The following is a 14338-nucleotide window of genomic DNA, read 5'->3' on the forward strand; positions in this document are numbered from 1 at the left end:
GATTATATCTAACATTTTATTTTTTACTAGAAATAATTACAGGCTATAATTATAGTATACAAAGCTTCACATTTATTATATACCTTATAAAGTTAAAAGAGTGCACTATTATTATAATTAATACAATAGTTTGTGGTAACAATTAATTGAAATAATTTATCAATAATTTTAGTTCGTTAGTATCTTACAATAATATTATTATATAATCTGTTACAATTTGTAAGAACTTACTGACGTACATATTTGACAGTCGCTTTTCTGACATTTGACATAACTGTGCAAGGTAGAAGTTTGTTTACATACAATATTGATACGAAGATAAAAATAAAAAACAAAATATATCAAAAATGTCGATTTCGTTTCACCATAAGCTATTAACTTGTGCGAACTCATGTCGTATTTGCTTGGATAATAACACAACTGGAGGAATAGATCTTACCAAAGACCAAAACGTACTACAGTGGTTTGAATATTGTGTTGGTATATCTGTAAGTATTATTAATTTTAAAACCATGCAAAGTCCAAGAATATTATCTTTATTTATAGACTGCAATATTTTTTTAATATTAAATTGAAATATCAGTCATAAGTCAGCACATACTTGGTGGTTACTAAAATTATCTCATAATTATAACAACAAATAACTATGCTAAATAGATAGTTTACAAAAACATTACAACTTTAATTTGTAGATTAACATCCAATGTCCACCAAAAAGGTTATGTTTTAAGTGCGCAGATAATATAAACAATTATGTAAAATTTAAACAAAAGTGTCTAGAATCCGAAGAGCATTGGACATCATTATGTGAAGATGTTCAGGTAAGTCTCAATTGTATAATAAATGATGAACTTTAAATTCTATTCATTTTAGTAGAGTATAAATACCAATAATTTTTTTAGAAACCCAATGTAGTAAAAGAGGAGTTTATAAAATCTGAAGATACAGAAAATATATTTCATGAAGAGAAACACTTTAATGTACATTTTGAATATGACAATAAAAAAGCTAAACATGATTTTTCTCAACGTAATTGTGATTCAGAGAAAAAAAATATTGTAAATACCATAATTATTGATAAAAGTCTAGTTGAAAGCGATAATAATAATGACCAAAGAATAAATGTTGAAAGTTATATAAATGATGAAAAAGGAAATTTAGAAGTAAATGAAAACGCATTTACAAAAAAACATCAATGTGAAAAATGTAAGAAGGAATACAGTAAGTTTACATGTTAAGAAATATATAATATGATTACAAACTAATTAAAAAAACTACCTTTTTGTGTTGTGCACAAAACTATATATACTTTTATATAAATTTTAATTATTAAGTTCATCTGATGGTTGTCCTGACATTACATTTCTGATATATTATTAGATACATTAATTGTAAATACATTTTTTAATTGGTGTAGCTAATGAATGTAACTAAATTTGTTGGTATAAGGTGTTGTAATACTCAAACCAAAAAAAGATATAAATATAATTTTTTTTCCTTCTGAATATTGTACTGGCCATCAGAAAATTACATATTAAATACCGTTTTAAAAACACTCCATGATTAAGGCCTCACTAATTGATATAGTTGGCTCAAGAAGATCCTGTAAAGTACGTAAACTGTGATGGTTAAAACTTTTTTTGCCCAAAAGTTCTATGATTTTAAAGCAGCAAGGCTTCAGAATAAATTAAATAAATTACTCTCTACTTCAAATTTACTATAATTCGCATGTAAGAGAAGATTTACTAACTGGCTTTTAAAACTGGTCTATAAAGAGACAGAAAAATTATTAATTTCATATATTAATAATAAACTTACAATTGTGTTAAATAAGTAGCGTGTTCATATATTATTGAATCTACTCACCTATAGCATAAACACAAATCCCACACATATATACACATGCGCTAACACACACATATTCACAAGCATACATTATCTTTTTATTTCTATTAGCATAAGTACTTATTACTAGATAAAATATTGTAAAAGCTTTTGTCTTTGTCCTGTTTACTATAAAATTAAACAAATAAATAATTCCTAACCCACGAGGGGGAGCCAGGAGATCCTTAGTGCAGGGCAACCTAGTTTGGGCTCCTGTCTCCATCAAATGTAAACATTATTGTCCTCGAAAGAGAATTTTATTATTATTATTATTTTTTGATAAATGATCTTTTAGGAAATCACAAATGGCTAGTGACGCATATGATGAATGTATGTTACAAAAACGACATTAAAAGTATAAATATAGAAGTCGATAGAAACAAAGCAACAAAATTAGAAGATGCTAAAATTAAAAAAAAACGAATGTCACTGTCTACTTGTGGTAAGTTTTGACAAATTTAATATATTTTTCTCTATTTATTCTCGTCGTGGGTGTCTTTCAAATCAATTAAGCTTACATACAGTATAGCTTATTTACCAAAATGAGTCAGAGTCCTATTTATTTATTTAAATAAATATTTATATTAATTAACTGTAAGTTATATTTAATATTGAGGTTGTGTAGTTTTGTTCTGTTATCTGATCATTGAAAGTGTAAGAAGCATAAAATAATCCTTATATTGCCCTTCCAAATATTATATTAATGTGTTGTTGTAACACTTACCCTAAGTACTAAGTAATATCCAATATAAGTAAAATTACGGGCGGTTATTTTTACTATAATATTTGGTGGTAGAGTAACGAATGAATACATAAGCAAATCCGTACTAACAACATAGTTCATCTCACCAGAATTTCTTTATTTAAACAATTACTTCAAATATACTACTGTATATGTACATAAATATACTGAGCTAACAAGTTCATATGCACAAGCATTGGATGTAGAAATAGGTGCAGATATTCTCATAAGAAATGTTTTTTAGCCTCTTTGATCAAGGGATTTTCTTGCGTTAGAATCCCACTTAACCCGGACACCCTGGCACTTTTTGAAAGAAAAATAAATAAATAAAAATATTATAAAAATGGTTTCCAACTAACTTTGTTTCATATATTGGTACCGATAATGTTATTCACAAATTTTTTCAAAATTGTTTATACTTCGTATATATTTCCATGACAATCTATTTTTTTTCTTTGCGTCTTTAAATATAATATTCTGCCGAATTTTTCCAATCTTCTTTTACGTGTGGCTATAAATAAATGCGTACATATTTTTTGCGGATCATGCAGTTTCTCACGATGTTCGTAAATACATTATGAGTTGCTGTGAAAAAGTGCTTATTAAGAAAACTGCTGATAAAGTAAGAAAATTCAGTTAAACCTTTATTTTCATGGATCTATCAAGGCAGTAAAGTTTTTTACTTTACTTACTATTTATTGTGGATTTATCGCTTAGATTTCACTTTATATACAGCGTAAAAAACAAAATGCATAATTTATATTAATAATTAATAAAAAGGTATTTTTGTCATAATTAGTGGAACTTTTGAAACAGGTTTGTTAGAATTATCTTATATTTTTTGTCCTTGATCTTCTGAAAAATATATAGCTGATGTATTGTGTTCTACCTTCTGGGAACAGTAAAGCTTATCCCACTGCGAACGAACACAATAATCAGCTTAGCTAATAAAATTTATAGTAGATATTTTATTTGATTACATATATATTTCTACAAATAAAAGCTCCGAACGATTTTATTTGAATGAAAACACTATAGGGTTCATAGGTACTGATAAATAATGAAAAAAAAAAATAGTGGCATGACAACGTTTTTTTACGCGTTTACACGATAATGCGGAGTAAAGTCTCTTTTTGTTTTTAACTATATACAATTATTATACGAATATCGAAAATAGTTTTAATTTTTTTAGTATTAGGTCCTTACATATGAAATTAGCGTTTTGTCGTACTGACCACTTTGGTCAGTCAATCAGAAATATCTCCTCTTTGGTTAAGAATTCCAAATTCAAATTTATAAATTAATTTAGCTGGTACATTTGAGTTTTGAAAACAGTCATTCATTTGTTTTTTCCTCATGATTTTTTTCTTTGGCGTCGCTTATTACCGCACAATGGAAAACATGATATATCGGTATATTTACGAGTACGAGTTCTACCGTGGCACCAGTGCTGCAGAATCAGCTCGAAGGATTAATGTTGTGTACGGTTCTGGTGTCGCAAAAGAAAGCACGTTACGTTTTTGGTTTCAACGTTTTCGTTCTGGAAATTTCGAAATTATAAAAAACAATTTTCGCCAAAGGCGGACTAATTTTGCCTAAGCATATTAGTGGACATTCAATATTATGTCACTTACTGAACCAATTCTTCTGTCACAATATGATCTAAATATCGTTGAATCCGTCGTTGGTCTATTGGCTATAGAAGGCCGCAGATTCCGAGGTCCTGGGTTCAAACCCCAGGTCGGAACAATTAAAAGTTATGAGTTTTACTGTCGGAAATTCTCAGTTTGTATGTCCTGATGTCTCTCGGAAAGTACGTAAAGCCGTTGGTCCTGCGCCTGAAATCTTGCGGCTCGTGTGGAATTGCCGTCCCTTCGGATTATGAGAGTGAGAGAAAAGAGAGTGCACCTATGTTTGCGTACACACTCGTGTGCTATAATATGTCGTGCGCATTGGCTAATCTCTCTTGAGATTGGCCGCTGTGACCGAAATCGGCCAGAAGGACATCATTATATCAGTATCCAATTTATATACCTCTAAACTTCTAAAGCCATTACAGGTAATCTGTAATATTAAAATGCCCAGTGACTCTCATTCGTGCTTATTCATCATACTCTTCACGATAATTTATTATTTCTTTTTGCTCAAACTTTTGCTTTTGAATTTATTGTTTGTATCATACGTATTAATTTTTTATAGCTCCCTTATATTCTAATTATTAAATAAATTAAGTTATAGATTCTTATAACGTTTATATGAGCAGTCACGAACTTCACGATGAAGAGGGTGAATCGTCACAAATATATGTATAGAAATTATTAATAATAATGATAATAATGTTTTAGGTTTATGTAATACGTCCCTTAGCAGCGACATCACGAAACACATGGACGAACATTGGTCAAACAATGATTTACAATGTCAATTATGCAATTATTTTGGCAGAGATTTTGCAGATATGGTAACACATAGGTATAATAATTCATATTTTTAATAAATTAATGTCATTGATCCGACATGGCCTAGGGGTGAGAATGCGTGAATCTTAACCGATGATTGTGGTCTGAAACTCAGGGTCTCTTTCATTTTCATGTTTAATTTTTGTTTATAATTCATCTCGTACTCGGATGTGAATGATGATGTGTGTGATGTTCATTGAAATCCTGCCACATATATGTTCACCAACACGTTGTGGCACTGTGACGGAATAAGCTCAAAACTTCCTCAAAAGGAGAAAAAATTACTTTTTACTTTAACTTGACACCGTGTTAGTTATGCATATAATCTACAGTAACAGTTTGGGAATATCCCACTGCTGGGCTAAGGCCTCCTCTCCCTTTTTTGAGGAGAAGGTATGGAGCTTATTCCCCCACGCTGCTCCAACGCAAGTTGGTGGAATACACATGTGGCAGAATTTCAGTGAAATTAGACACATGCAGGTTTCTTCACGATGTTTTCCTTCACCGTATAGCACGAGATGAATTATAATCACAAATTAAGCACATGAAAATTCAGTGGTGCTTTCCCGGGTTTGAACCCACGATCACTGAGCCATTTCGGCTTATAATCTATGATGACAAAATCATTTATGATAAAGGACGAATAATTCTGTTCGCAAAATAAAATCACTGAATACTTTATTTTAATACTAGATATATAAATAGCTTTCTAGATATTTCTATATCTTACAAATTTTGCTCGTCGAACCAACAGCGATAAAATTACCATTTTTATTTTGCATTCTGTTCAACGTAGATTATGCAAAAAGTACTTACTGGATTTTAAAAAGGATTTGCTGTAAAACATGTTCAACTCGGTCGAAGTGTTGGGAAATAGTAATTTGTGGGTATTATTCATACATACTTTGATACAAATCCGCTTGATTTCGAAATGCTTTTTTTTATATTTTTATAGAGTATATTAATGTTTACGTTTGGTAAGTTTTTAACTATTACTACTATTTTACTATTAATAGTATTTATTCGAAATAGTTTCATTCATATTACTGACAGTTCAAGAGTTTCTGTGTAACTTCAGGCACAAAGGACATAATATCTTAGTTCTCAAGGTTGGTGGCGCATTGGTTTTGTAATTAATTTTTAATGTAAATTGTAATTCATTAAAAGTATATACTAAGTTTTAACTTTTGGAGCGGATTTTTTTTTTATAGAATAGGAAGGCGGACGAGCATATGGGCCACCTGATGATAAGTGGTCACCAAACACCCTTAGACATTGGGATTGTAAGAAATGTCAACCATCGCTTACATAGCCAATGCGCCACCAACCTTGGGAACTAAGATTTTATGTCCCTTGTGTCTGTAATTACACTGGCTCACTCACCCTTCATACCGGAACACAACAATAACAAGTACTGTTGTTTTGCGGTAGAGGTCTATGCTAAGCTATTGCATAAATAAGGTATACTACCGCCTAAGAACCTTAAATTGTTAAATTCAGTAGAAAAGGTGACTGCTAGTTTTTTTTATATAATATTATAAAATGTTGCCTCAATCGTTATAATGTACGACACTTCTATATTAACGTAATAATTCATCGCGGAAAATGTACGAGGATAATTTTCTAACGGTGTGTTACTTTTGGTAAGATAACGCGCCGGTTCGCAATACTAAAGTTGCTTCACACAATAATGAGTTCGAACCACTTGTGACTTATATTTAATTTTAATTTGAATATAATTTTTTGTAGGCAAAGGCAAATAATATTTTTGAAGGGTCACAAAAGTTAGTATTCCCATATGTAAAGAGTTTTGTTATTTTATTTACAACCCTTCCGTCCCACGTACTTTAGGACCTCCCCTTGTACCATAAAGTATCAGTGATTAATCTCAAGCTACGACATTTACACTTTTTTTAAAGATTTTAATTCTGAGAGAGAGGGTTCCTCCTGACTGGCCAAAAAAGACAGTCTGGGTACGGGCCTCAGGGTTGCCCTCTTTACCCGAGCTATTCCTTACCGGCAAGTTATCCTGCCGTGTCTTTTAATTTCGGCTGGAAGGCTCAACGACCCAGTGGCTTTTAACTCTGTATAAGTAAATTAAAATTGTATTCAGTCGTAATAAAGTTGGTTGTAATTTAACATTTCGAACGAATGTTTGACTTGAAAAAACTACATTGAATAACAAAAGATAATCAATAATATACTCGGCTCTTCAGTCATCCATAGTACAAGTTTGATTAATTGTTTTATAGTTATTATATATAATATAGTTATTATAATTTTTTTTATTAAGTTACGATTTTTCTTTTCATGCAATAAATTGTTCTTTTTTATGAATGACTAGCACGTATTTTTCTTTTCAGTTTTCAACATTCTCCCAAAATGAAATTATTCTGTCATGCATGTAAAAAGAAGAAGGCTTCGGTTCCATCTCTTCAGTTTCATTTCAGATCGGTTCATTTACAAAAAGCGGGTGGTCTTTGTTCTGTATGCAATAAAACTTTTAAAAAATTCAATACTTGGAGAAAACACGAACGACTTCACAACGAAAATAGTTTGTTTATTTGCGATCACTGTGGAAGGAAGTAAGTAACTATCGATTGGTTGGATCCGGTTTTCTCCTTTATAAAAATCTCATGAAATTCACGAGTAAAACTAATATATAGCGGAAAAACCGATTTGTTTTTCTTGATCACGGTGGAAGTCCATCGTTAACTCAAATGTTTCCAACGAAAACACTATACTATGTATACTGTTATATCGCTTCACTCTGGTTTTGACGGGATAAAAATATAATTTACATTTCTACCCATCAATTTTGAACCTTATCTCGTATCTAGTAAAGTCTAAAATAATATCCGTGGGTAATTTACCTAAGTTGTACGCTCCAAGATGATCAATTGAGAAAAATTGTTGGGGAGAAAAATAAGTTAATAAATAATTTGTGTCGTAAACACTACACTATACAATTCATAAGAACTATAAATATGAAAAAACAAGTTATTTATAGTTGTTTGATACTTAAAAATAAGCGGTAAGCATTCTTATTTAATAATCCAGAAATTATGTAACTAAACAAACATACATATATATTTTTATATATAATGATAATTAAAGTAAAATTAGATGCCCTTAAATTCTTTGGATTATGCTTATAATAGACGACTTAGAACAAGACGACTGTTTTGAATTGTTTTTTTTTTCGTACCGGCTTGAATTATTTTGTGGTTACTTGACATTACATTGTGAATTTTGCTATTATCGTCTGTTATCTTATCATTCGGACGTCCTGGGCGTTCAACGTCACTCATGTTCTTACGACCACAACGTTATTCGGTAATTCGTGAAATAATCCATGCGACAGAGCAGTGTTGCCGCAAAATATATTCAGATAATTTTTTTTTTTTATTTCGTCTATAATATTTGAAGCTTCATTCTCAGATTATGAAGTTAAAATTTTAAAAAAATACGAACATTTTAACGTTATTAATGGTTTATAAACAATTATTTAACTAAGATAACTGGAACAGAAAAACAAATTAAAAAATATTAATCGTGCAGTAAAATATGACTAGCAAATATACATTAACTTTAAGTAAATGAATCATTGCAGTGTTTTGAAATTGCGGATTTTTTTTTTTTTATAGAATAGGAAGGTGGACGAGCATATGGGCCACTTGATGATAAGTGGTCACCAAACACCCTTAGACATTGGGATTGTAAGAAATGTCAACCATCGCTTACATAGCCAATGCGCCACCAACCTTGGGAACTAAGATTTTATGTCCCTTGTGTCTGTAATTACACTGGCTCACTCACCCTTCAAACCGGAACAGAACAATATCAAGTATTGCTGTTTTGCGGTAGAATATCTGATGAGTGGGTGGTACCTACCCAGACGAGCTTGCACAAAGCCCTACCACCAGTGAATATAAATATTTTGAGAATATAAATATTTTGGCTTTACAACTAATATTATTAACGTCTAAAATAATTAACAGGTGGCTCTAAGCATATCAGAGTCTACGATCGACCTTAATACCTAATTAATTCTGATAGGTCATGACCCAGTTTATCTTCAGCTTTGATAATATTGAATTTAAAGCACACCGTCAAAATTCATATTCGCAGATTTTTATACAAGAACGAAATCAAATCACATCTGATTTACCACACGGATGTGAGGCTATTCGTTTGCGAAACATGCGGCAGGGGTTTCAGGAGAATGTCCGGTTTAAAGGTACGTCCCATTTTTATTTTAAGTGGTTTTCCTCAACTCAATATTTTATTCTTCAAAGCGGGCATTTATTGTTTAAGGTTTCGCTTATCTTGTGTTTCTAAAATGTGATTTAAAATATAGCTTTTCAATAGCTACTTACTCTCGGAATCTTTAAAACACATTGTTAAACAATATACTATGTTAAATAAATATATGTATAATGTTTTTTTAACGTCTACTTTGTACATAATCTTTGTTGATCGATGTAGCTTTGGTTTTTGTAAAACCTTTGATAAATGGGTCCGCCATTGGTGTAATTCACTTTAACGGGTCGGTGTTAATCGAGTTCATACCGAATCAATTTTAAACTTACCTCTACATTTAGATGTAAAATGACTTTAATTGATACAATTATTGAAGCTATAAGCGAATTTATAGTCGCATAGTGTTCAGTATATTGTTCTTTATTTTATTGGCAATTAGTCAATGCAGATAATTAATATAGCATATATTAAACAAAAGTTTGTGTGCCTGATGGTATGTGGTCACCACCGCCCATAGACATTGACATTGTAAGGAATATTAACCATCCCTTACCACCAAGTGCTGACTTATTTCTTATATATTAAGTCTATGTATTATAAAATATTTACATTTACGCTATATTTATTTTTAGGACCACATAAAAAATTTACACACCGTAATACATCCAGTGAAATGTCACCATTGCGACAAAACGTACAAAAGTCAGACAAAATTAGATCTTCATTTGAGGAATCTCGCTAAAGACAAGCCGTTCATATGTGAAGTTTGCTCCAAGACGTTTGTATCTCAGAAAGTATTAAAAAAACATATGTTCTGGCACACCGGCGAACGACCTCACACTTGTGCAGTATGCGGATCGAGATATAAAGCCAAAGGGCAGTTGAATCTACACATGAGGAGCCACACGGGTTTTATGCCCCATAAATGTGTTGATTGTGGCAAAGGTTTTCCAACCTCGACGCAGTTGAGGCGACACCGAAGCGTTCACACGGGTGTCCGAGCGTATAAATGTGTGCACTGCGAGAGATCTTTTCATCAAAAGAAGACTTTGTTGGAACACGCAAAGCAACACAAAAGCTCTCAGGGTGCAGAATCAGAAAACTAGTTTTGTACATTTTTAAGTGTCAGTTTTTGTACGAATGTCGTTGATTATTATGGTATTAAATAAATTAATCTATTTTAAATGCATTGTTTATTTTATTTTTCCTTTCAAACAATATTCGTTTTATTTTTCGAGTAGATTTGTTGTTTTCTATGTCTTTATGTAAATAAAATCAAAATTTTATTTATTTATAATTAATATATTTATTGTAGACAGTTTGTATGAAACTTTAATCTTAAAAAGATTTATCTAATAATTTCTCGGTCTTTTAACTTTTATCTTATCAATTTGTATTTTACAGTTAGTATTCTTTAAAAAAAAAACAGTAAGCCGAATAGTAAGAACGCGTGAATCTAAACCGATGATCGTGGGTTCAAACCGTGAACGCGAAAATTCAGTGGTGCTTACCACTGAATTTTCATGTGCATAATTTGTAATTATAATTCATCTCGTGCTATACGGTGTAGGAAAACATTGTGAGGAAACCTGCATGTGTCTAATTTCACTGAAATTCTGCCACATGTGTATTTCACCAACCTGCATTGGAGCAGCGTGGTGGAATAAGCTCCATACCTTCTCCTCAAAAAGGGAGAGGAGGCCTTAGCCCAAACATTCACGGCCATTCACAGGCTGTTACTGTACTGTACTGTACTGTAAAAAAAAACAATGTATTACTCTCATTTAATTGTCAGAATATTCTCTCTAATTACAAAATAAATTATATAACATGAAAACATTAATTATTTCAAGAAAAAATGTATGTTATAATATGTATTTTATTTGAACCGCAAAAAAAAAACAAATATCTCTTAAACGACAAAATTCATAATTGAACAGTATTACTCTAAATTAATTACGTCACTTAGTTGGAGCGAACGATAATACTAAAAGAGCCGTATGATTTATCAAATTCCCAAATTAGTTTCATTAAGAGATTCAAAAGTACCTAAGTGTTTTAATTGAAATGTCTTCTAGACACTCTACTTTAAATAAAAGGACAGGTGTTTTTTAGGTTCTTTTTTTATAGAATGGGTAGGTGGACAAGCATTGTAAGAAATGTTAACCTTCGCTTATATCGCCAATGCGCCACCAACAATAGAATTTCAGATGTTATGTCTCTCGTGCCTGTAATTACACTGGCTCACTCACCCTCAAATCGGAACACAATAATACCAAGTATTTGTTGCTATTGCTGTTTTGCTGTAGAATGTCTGATGAGTGGGTGGTACCTACCCAGACGAGCTTTCACAAAGCCTTACTAGTATATACTCGTAGTACGTAATTCGCTGCAGTTACTAAGCCCTTAAGCAGCTCCACTGAGCCTCTTCATAGTTTAGCTGGTTCGATAGTTGATTACGGTACTTATATTTGTTTTACTTTTTTCTTTCGTTTTATCAAAAGAGTGCTTAGTTTGTGTGGCTCGATGTCGGTACGCGTGACTACTTCTTCCAACCATTTTTCCAATCAAACCTTCCCTGTGCGGCAATCTTCGCTCGGCTGGAGGCAATGCCCTAGGCACTATGATCCTGCTCGTTTAGAAATTACTTTGTAACGTCAAGTTCGATACGATCTTCCGTTAATGAAATTTTAACTTTTTTGCTTATATTGCATAATAGAACGCATAGAAAAATAAATAGCTATATATACCTATTCGTATTTTGAGGACTAAACGAAGCAAGTGTTGGCTATATATGAAAATCAATTCAAGATAGTGTGACCATTCGACAGATCAATCCATGCAAAATTAAACTTAATTAACCAGGAGCATTGTTGAACAGTGTTTTTAATGCAAACTCCGATCGGCGTCAATCGCTCGTCCTCGAATAGGTAAAATGATACACTGATTATCATTTGACATGAATTTGAATGTATTTTTTTTTTAAATTAGAATAGTAAGTGGTGTACTGTATTTTTTGGTGATTAACAAAATTTTAAGCCATTTTAATTAGAGTTTTGAGTTATGCAATCATGGTTTTTTATATAATATTGTTTCAAAAAGTAAGGAAATAAGTTATTTAAATAGTCATTATTTTTAAGCACTTAAAATTAATAAGTTTTAAATATAAAATGTGTTACTTTAAGATAACTCATAATATTTAACCAATTCTTGTATATATATTTCATGTATCTCAAAACCGGCTTCAACGACTTGACTCAAATTTTGTATTTAGATAAGGTTTTTATTTTTAGTTTATGTATATATATATATATTTATTTTGTTAAAAATGTGTTTTAGATAGGTTTTATTATTAGAGCCCTTGTTCTATTCTAATCCAGAAGTTGCCTTCAAAAAGCTCTTAAATTTAAACCTAGGTTTAGCTTTCGGCTTTATATTTTCTAGGACAAAACGCCTATAGACGTCATAACTAACCAAGAATTACTGCGCTATTGTGTCTAGTGTACTGGCCCTGAAAGTGTTGATATCTATTTAATATACTATATCAAAACTACCCTCTATTCGTGGACTCGTACATGACCACAAATTCAGTTTGACGTATCTACGCAGAAACCGAGCTAACTTAACTCGATCGTTTAGACATTACACCCGAGCGATAATCATAATAATTGCTGTAATCGATACCACTATGTAAGTTATAAGTACCCGCTCAACATATTGTTTAGGTATCATGTTTTGATAATTATGGTTTAATGTTAACTTAATTCCAAAATTAAATATTTTCATCTATTTCGGTAAAATAAAAGTCATTATAGTAATATTAAAAAAAAGTTAGATCTACAATATCTTTAGTTTTATATATTTGTCCCATAGTATTAATCCTTATTAAAATAAAAATATATTAATTTAAAGTTTTTATTCTTAAATAAATAAAAAATGATTTACATTATGAAGTTTGGATGTGTCATTTGAAAATTATATGTTAAAAGATATATTTTTTATAGAATAGGAAGGCGGACGAGCATATGGGCCACCTGATGGTAAGTGATCACCAACGCCCATAGACATTGGCATTGTAAGAAATGTTAACCATCGCTTACACCACCATTGCGCCACCAACCTTGGGAACTAAGATGTTATGTGTTGTGCCTTTTGCCTTTTGCCCTTGTGCCTGTAATTACACTGGCTCACTCACCCTTCAAACCGAAATACAACAATACCAAGTACTGCTGTTTTGCGGTAGAATATCTGATGAGTGGGTTGTACCTTCCTAGACGAGCTTGCACAAAGTACTACCACCAGTAAACAATAAAGTTATGAAAAAAAATAATTTACAATAAAGTTATGAAAAAAACCTGTGGGCCGTCAAAATTTATCATATAATATATTATTGGTATTATTTAGAATCGGAGCATTAAAAAAACTCATATTCAAACTCCATTAAAATATTGTTTATAAGTTCTAAGCTCACATGCCAACTTACTAACAACAATATTTAATCATTCCTAATAAATATATTGAGAAGTTTCGGTAAAGGACCACCTCTTTATAAGTAAAGTTTAAAAGTAGAGGAATAAATCACCCCTAAAATAACTTTATTCAACCTATTTTAGTTGGTATTTGCAATCGGACGCGAACAGCGTCGGGGTATGAATTTTTTAAATTAAAATTCGTTCATCTAAGTTTAATTAAAAATACTTTTTAAATTCTTCGTGCTTTTTTAAAGTAATTAAGAGGTAAAACTAATATTTCTATTATATATGTTATTTAAAAATGTACGATATAAAGACTAAAGACTGAAAAGTGTCCTTATATATGTTGGTCTAATATGTTTTTAACAAAACTGAGTCCATTTCTAATAGTCTAGATTTGTGAGATCGTAATGACGAAAGCGATTTGAATAGTGATTTATTTCTTTTTGGAAAGCAGACAGAGTACAGAGAGTAAACAGGGTTGTCTGATACGTGGTAGCCTTACGTATATACACACT

General features: G+C 31.3%; 1 protein-coding gene across 1 annotated transcript; it reads left to right on the plus strand.

Annotated features, from left to right (window-relative positions):
- The first annotated feature begins 282 nt into the window (after positions 1–282).
- On the plus strand, positions 283–10516 carry LOC126771118 (zinc finger protein 883-like). Its single transcript, XM_050490851.1, has 8 exons — positions 283–488; positions 693–821; positions 903–1221; positions 2180–2326; positions 4972–5098; positions 7449–7670; positions 9217–9325; positions 9981–10516. Exons 1-8 carry the CDS (start codon positions 348–350, stop codon positions 10452–10454), a joined length of 1668 nt encoding a protein of 555 aa, XP_050346808.1. The 5' UTR covers positions 283–347; the 3' UTR covers positions 10455–10516.
- The last annotated feature ends 3822 nt before the right edge of the window (positions 10517–14338 follow it).

This window comes from Nymphalis io, chromosome 10 (assembly GCF_905147045.1).
Source record: "Nymphalis io chromosome 10, ilAglIoxx1.1, whole genome shotgun sequence".
Lineage (NCBI taxonomy): Eukaryota > Metazoa > Arthropoda > Insecta > Lepidoptera > Nymphalidae > Nymphalis > Nymphalis io.

Bases quoted from the DNA above. Each gene is read 5' to 3' on its own strand.
- LOC126771118 (XM_050490851.1), top strand. From the start codon at position 348: ATGTCGATTTCGTTTCACCATAAGCTATTAACTTGTGCGAACTCATGT. The intron at 1,222-2,179 runs GTAAGTTTACAT...ATGATCTTTTAG, and splicing joins AAAATGTAAGAAGGAATACA to GAAATCACAAATGGCTAGTG. The intron at 9,326-9,980 runs GTACGTCCCATT...ATTTATTTTTAG, and splicing joins GGAGAATGTCCGGTTTAAAG to GACCACATAAAAAATTTACA.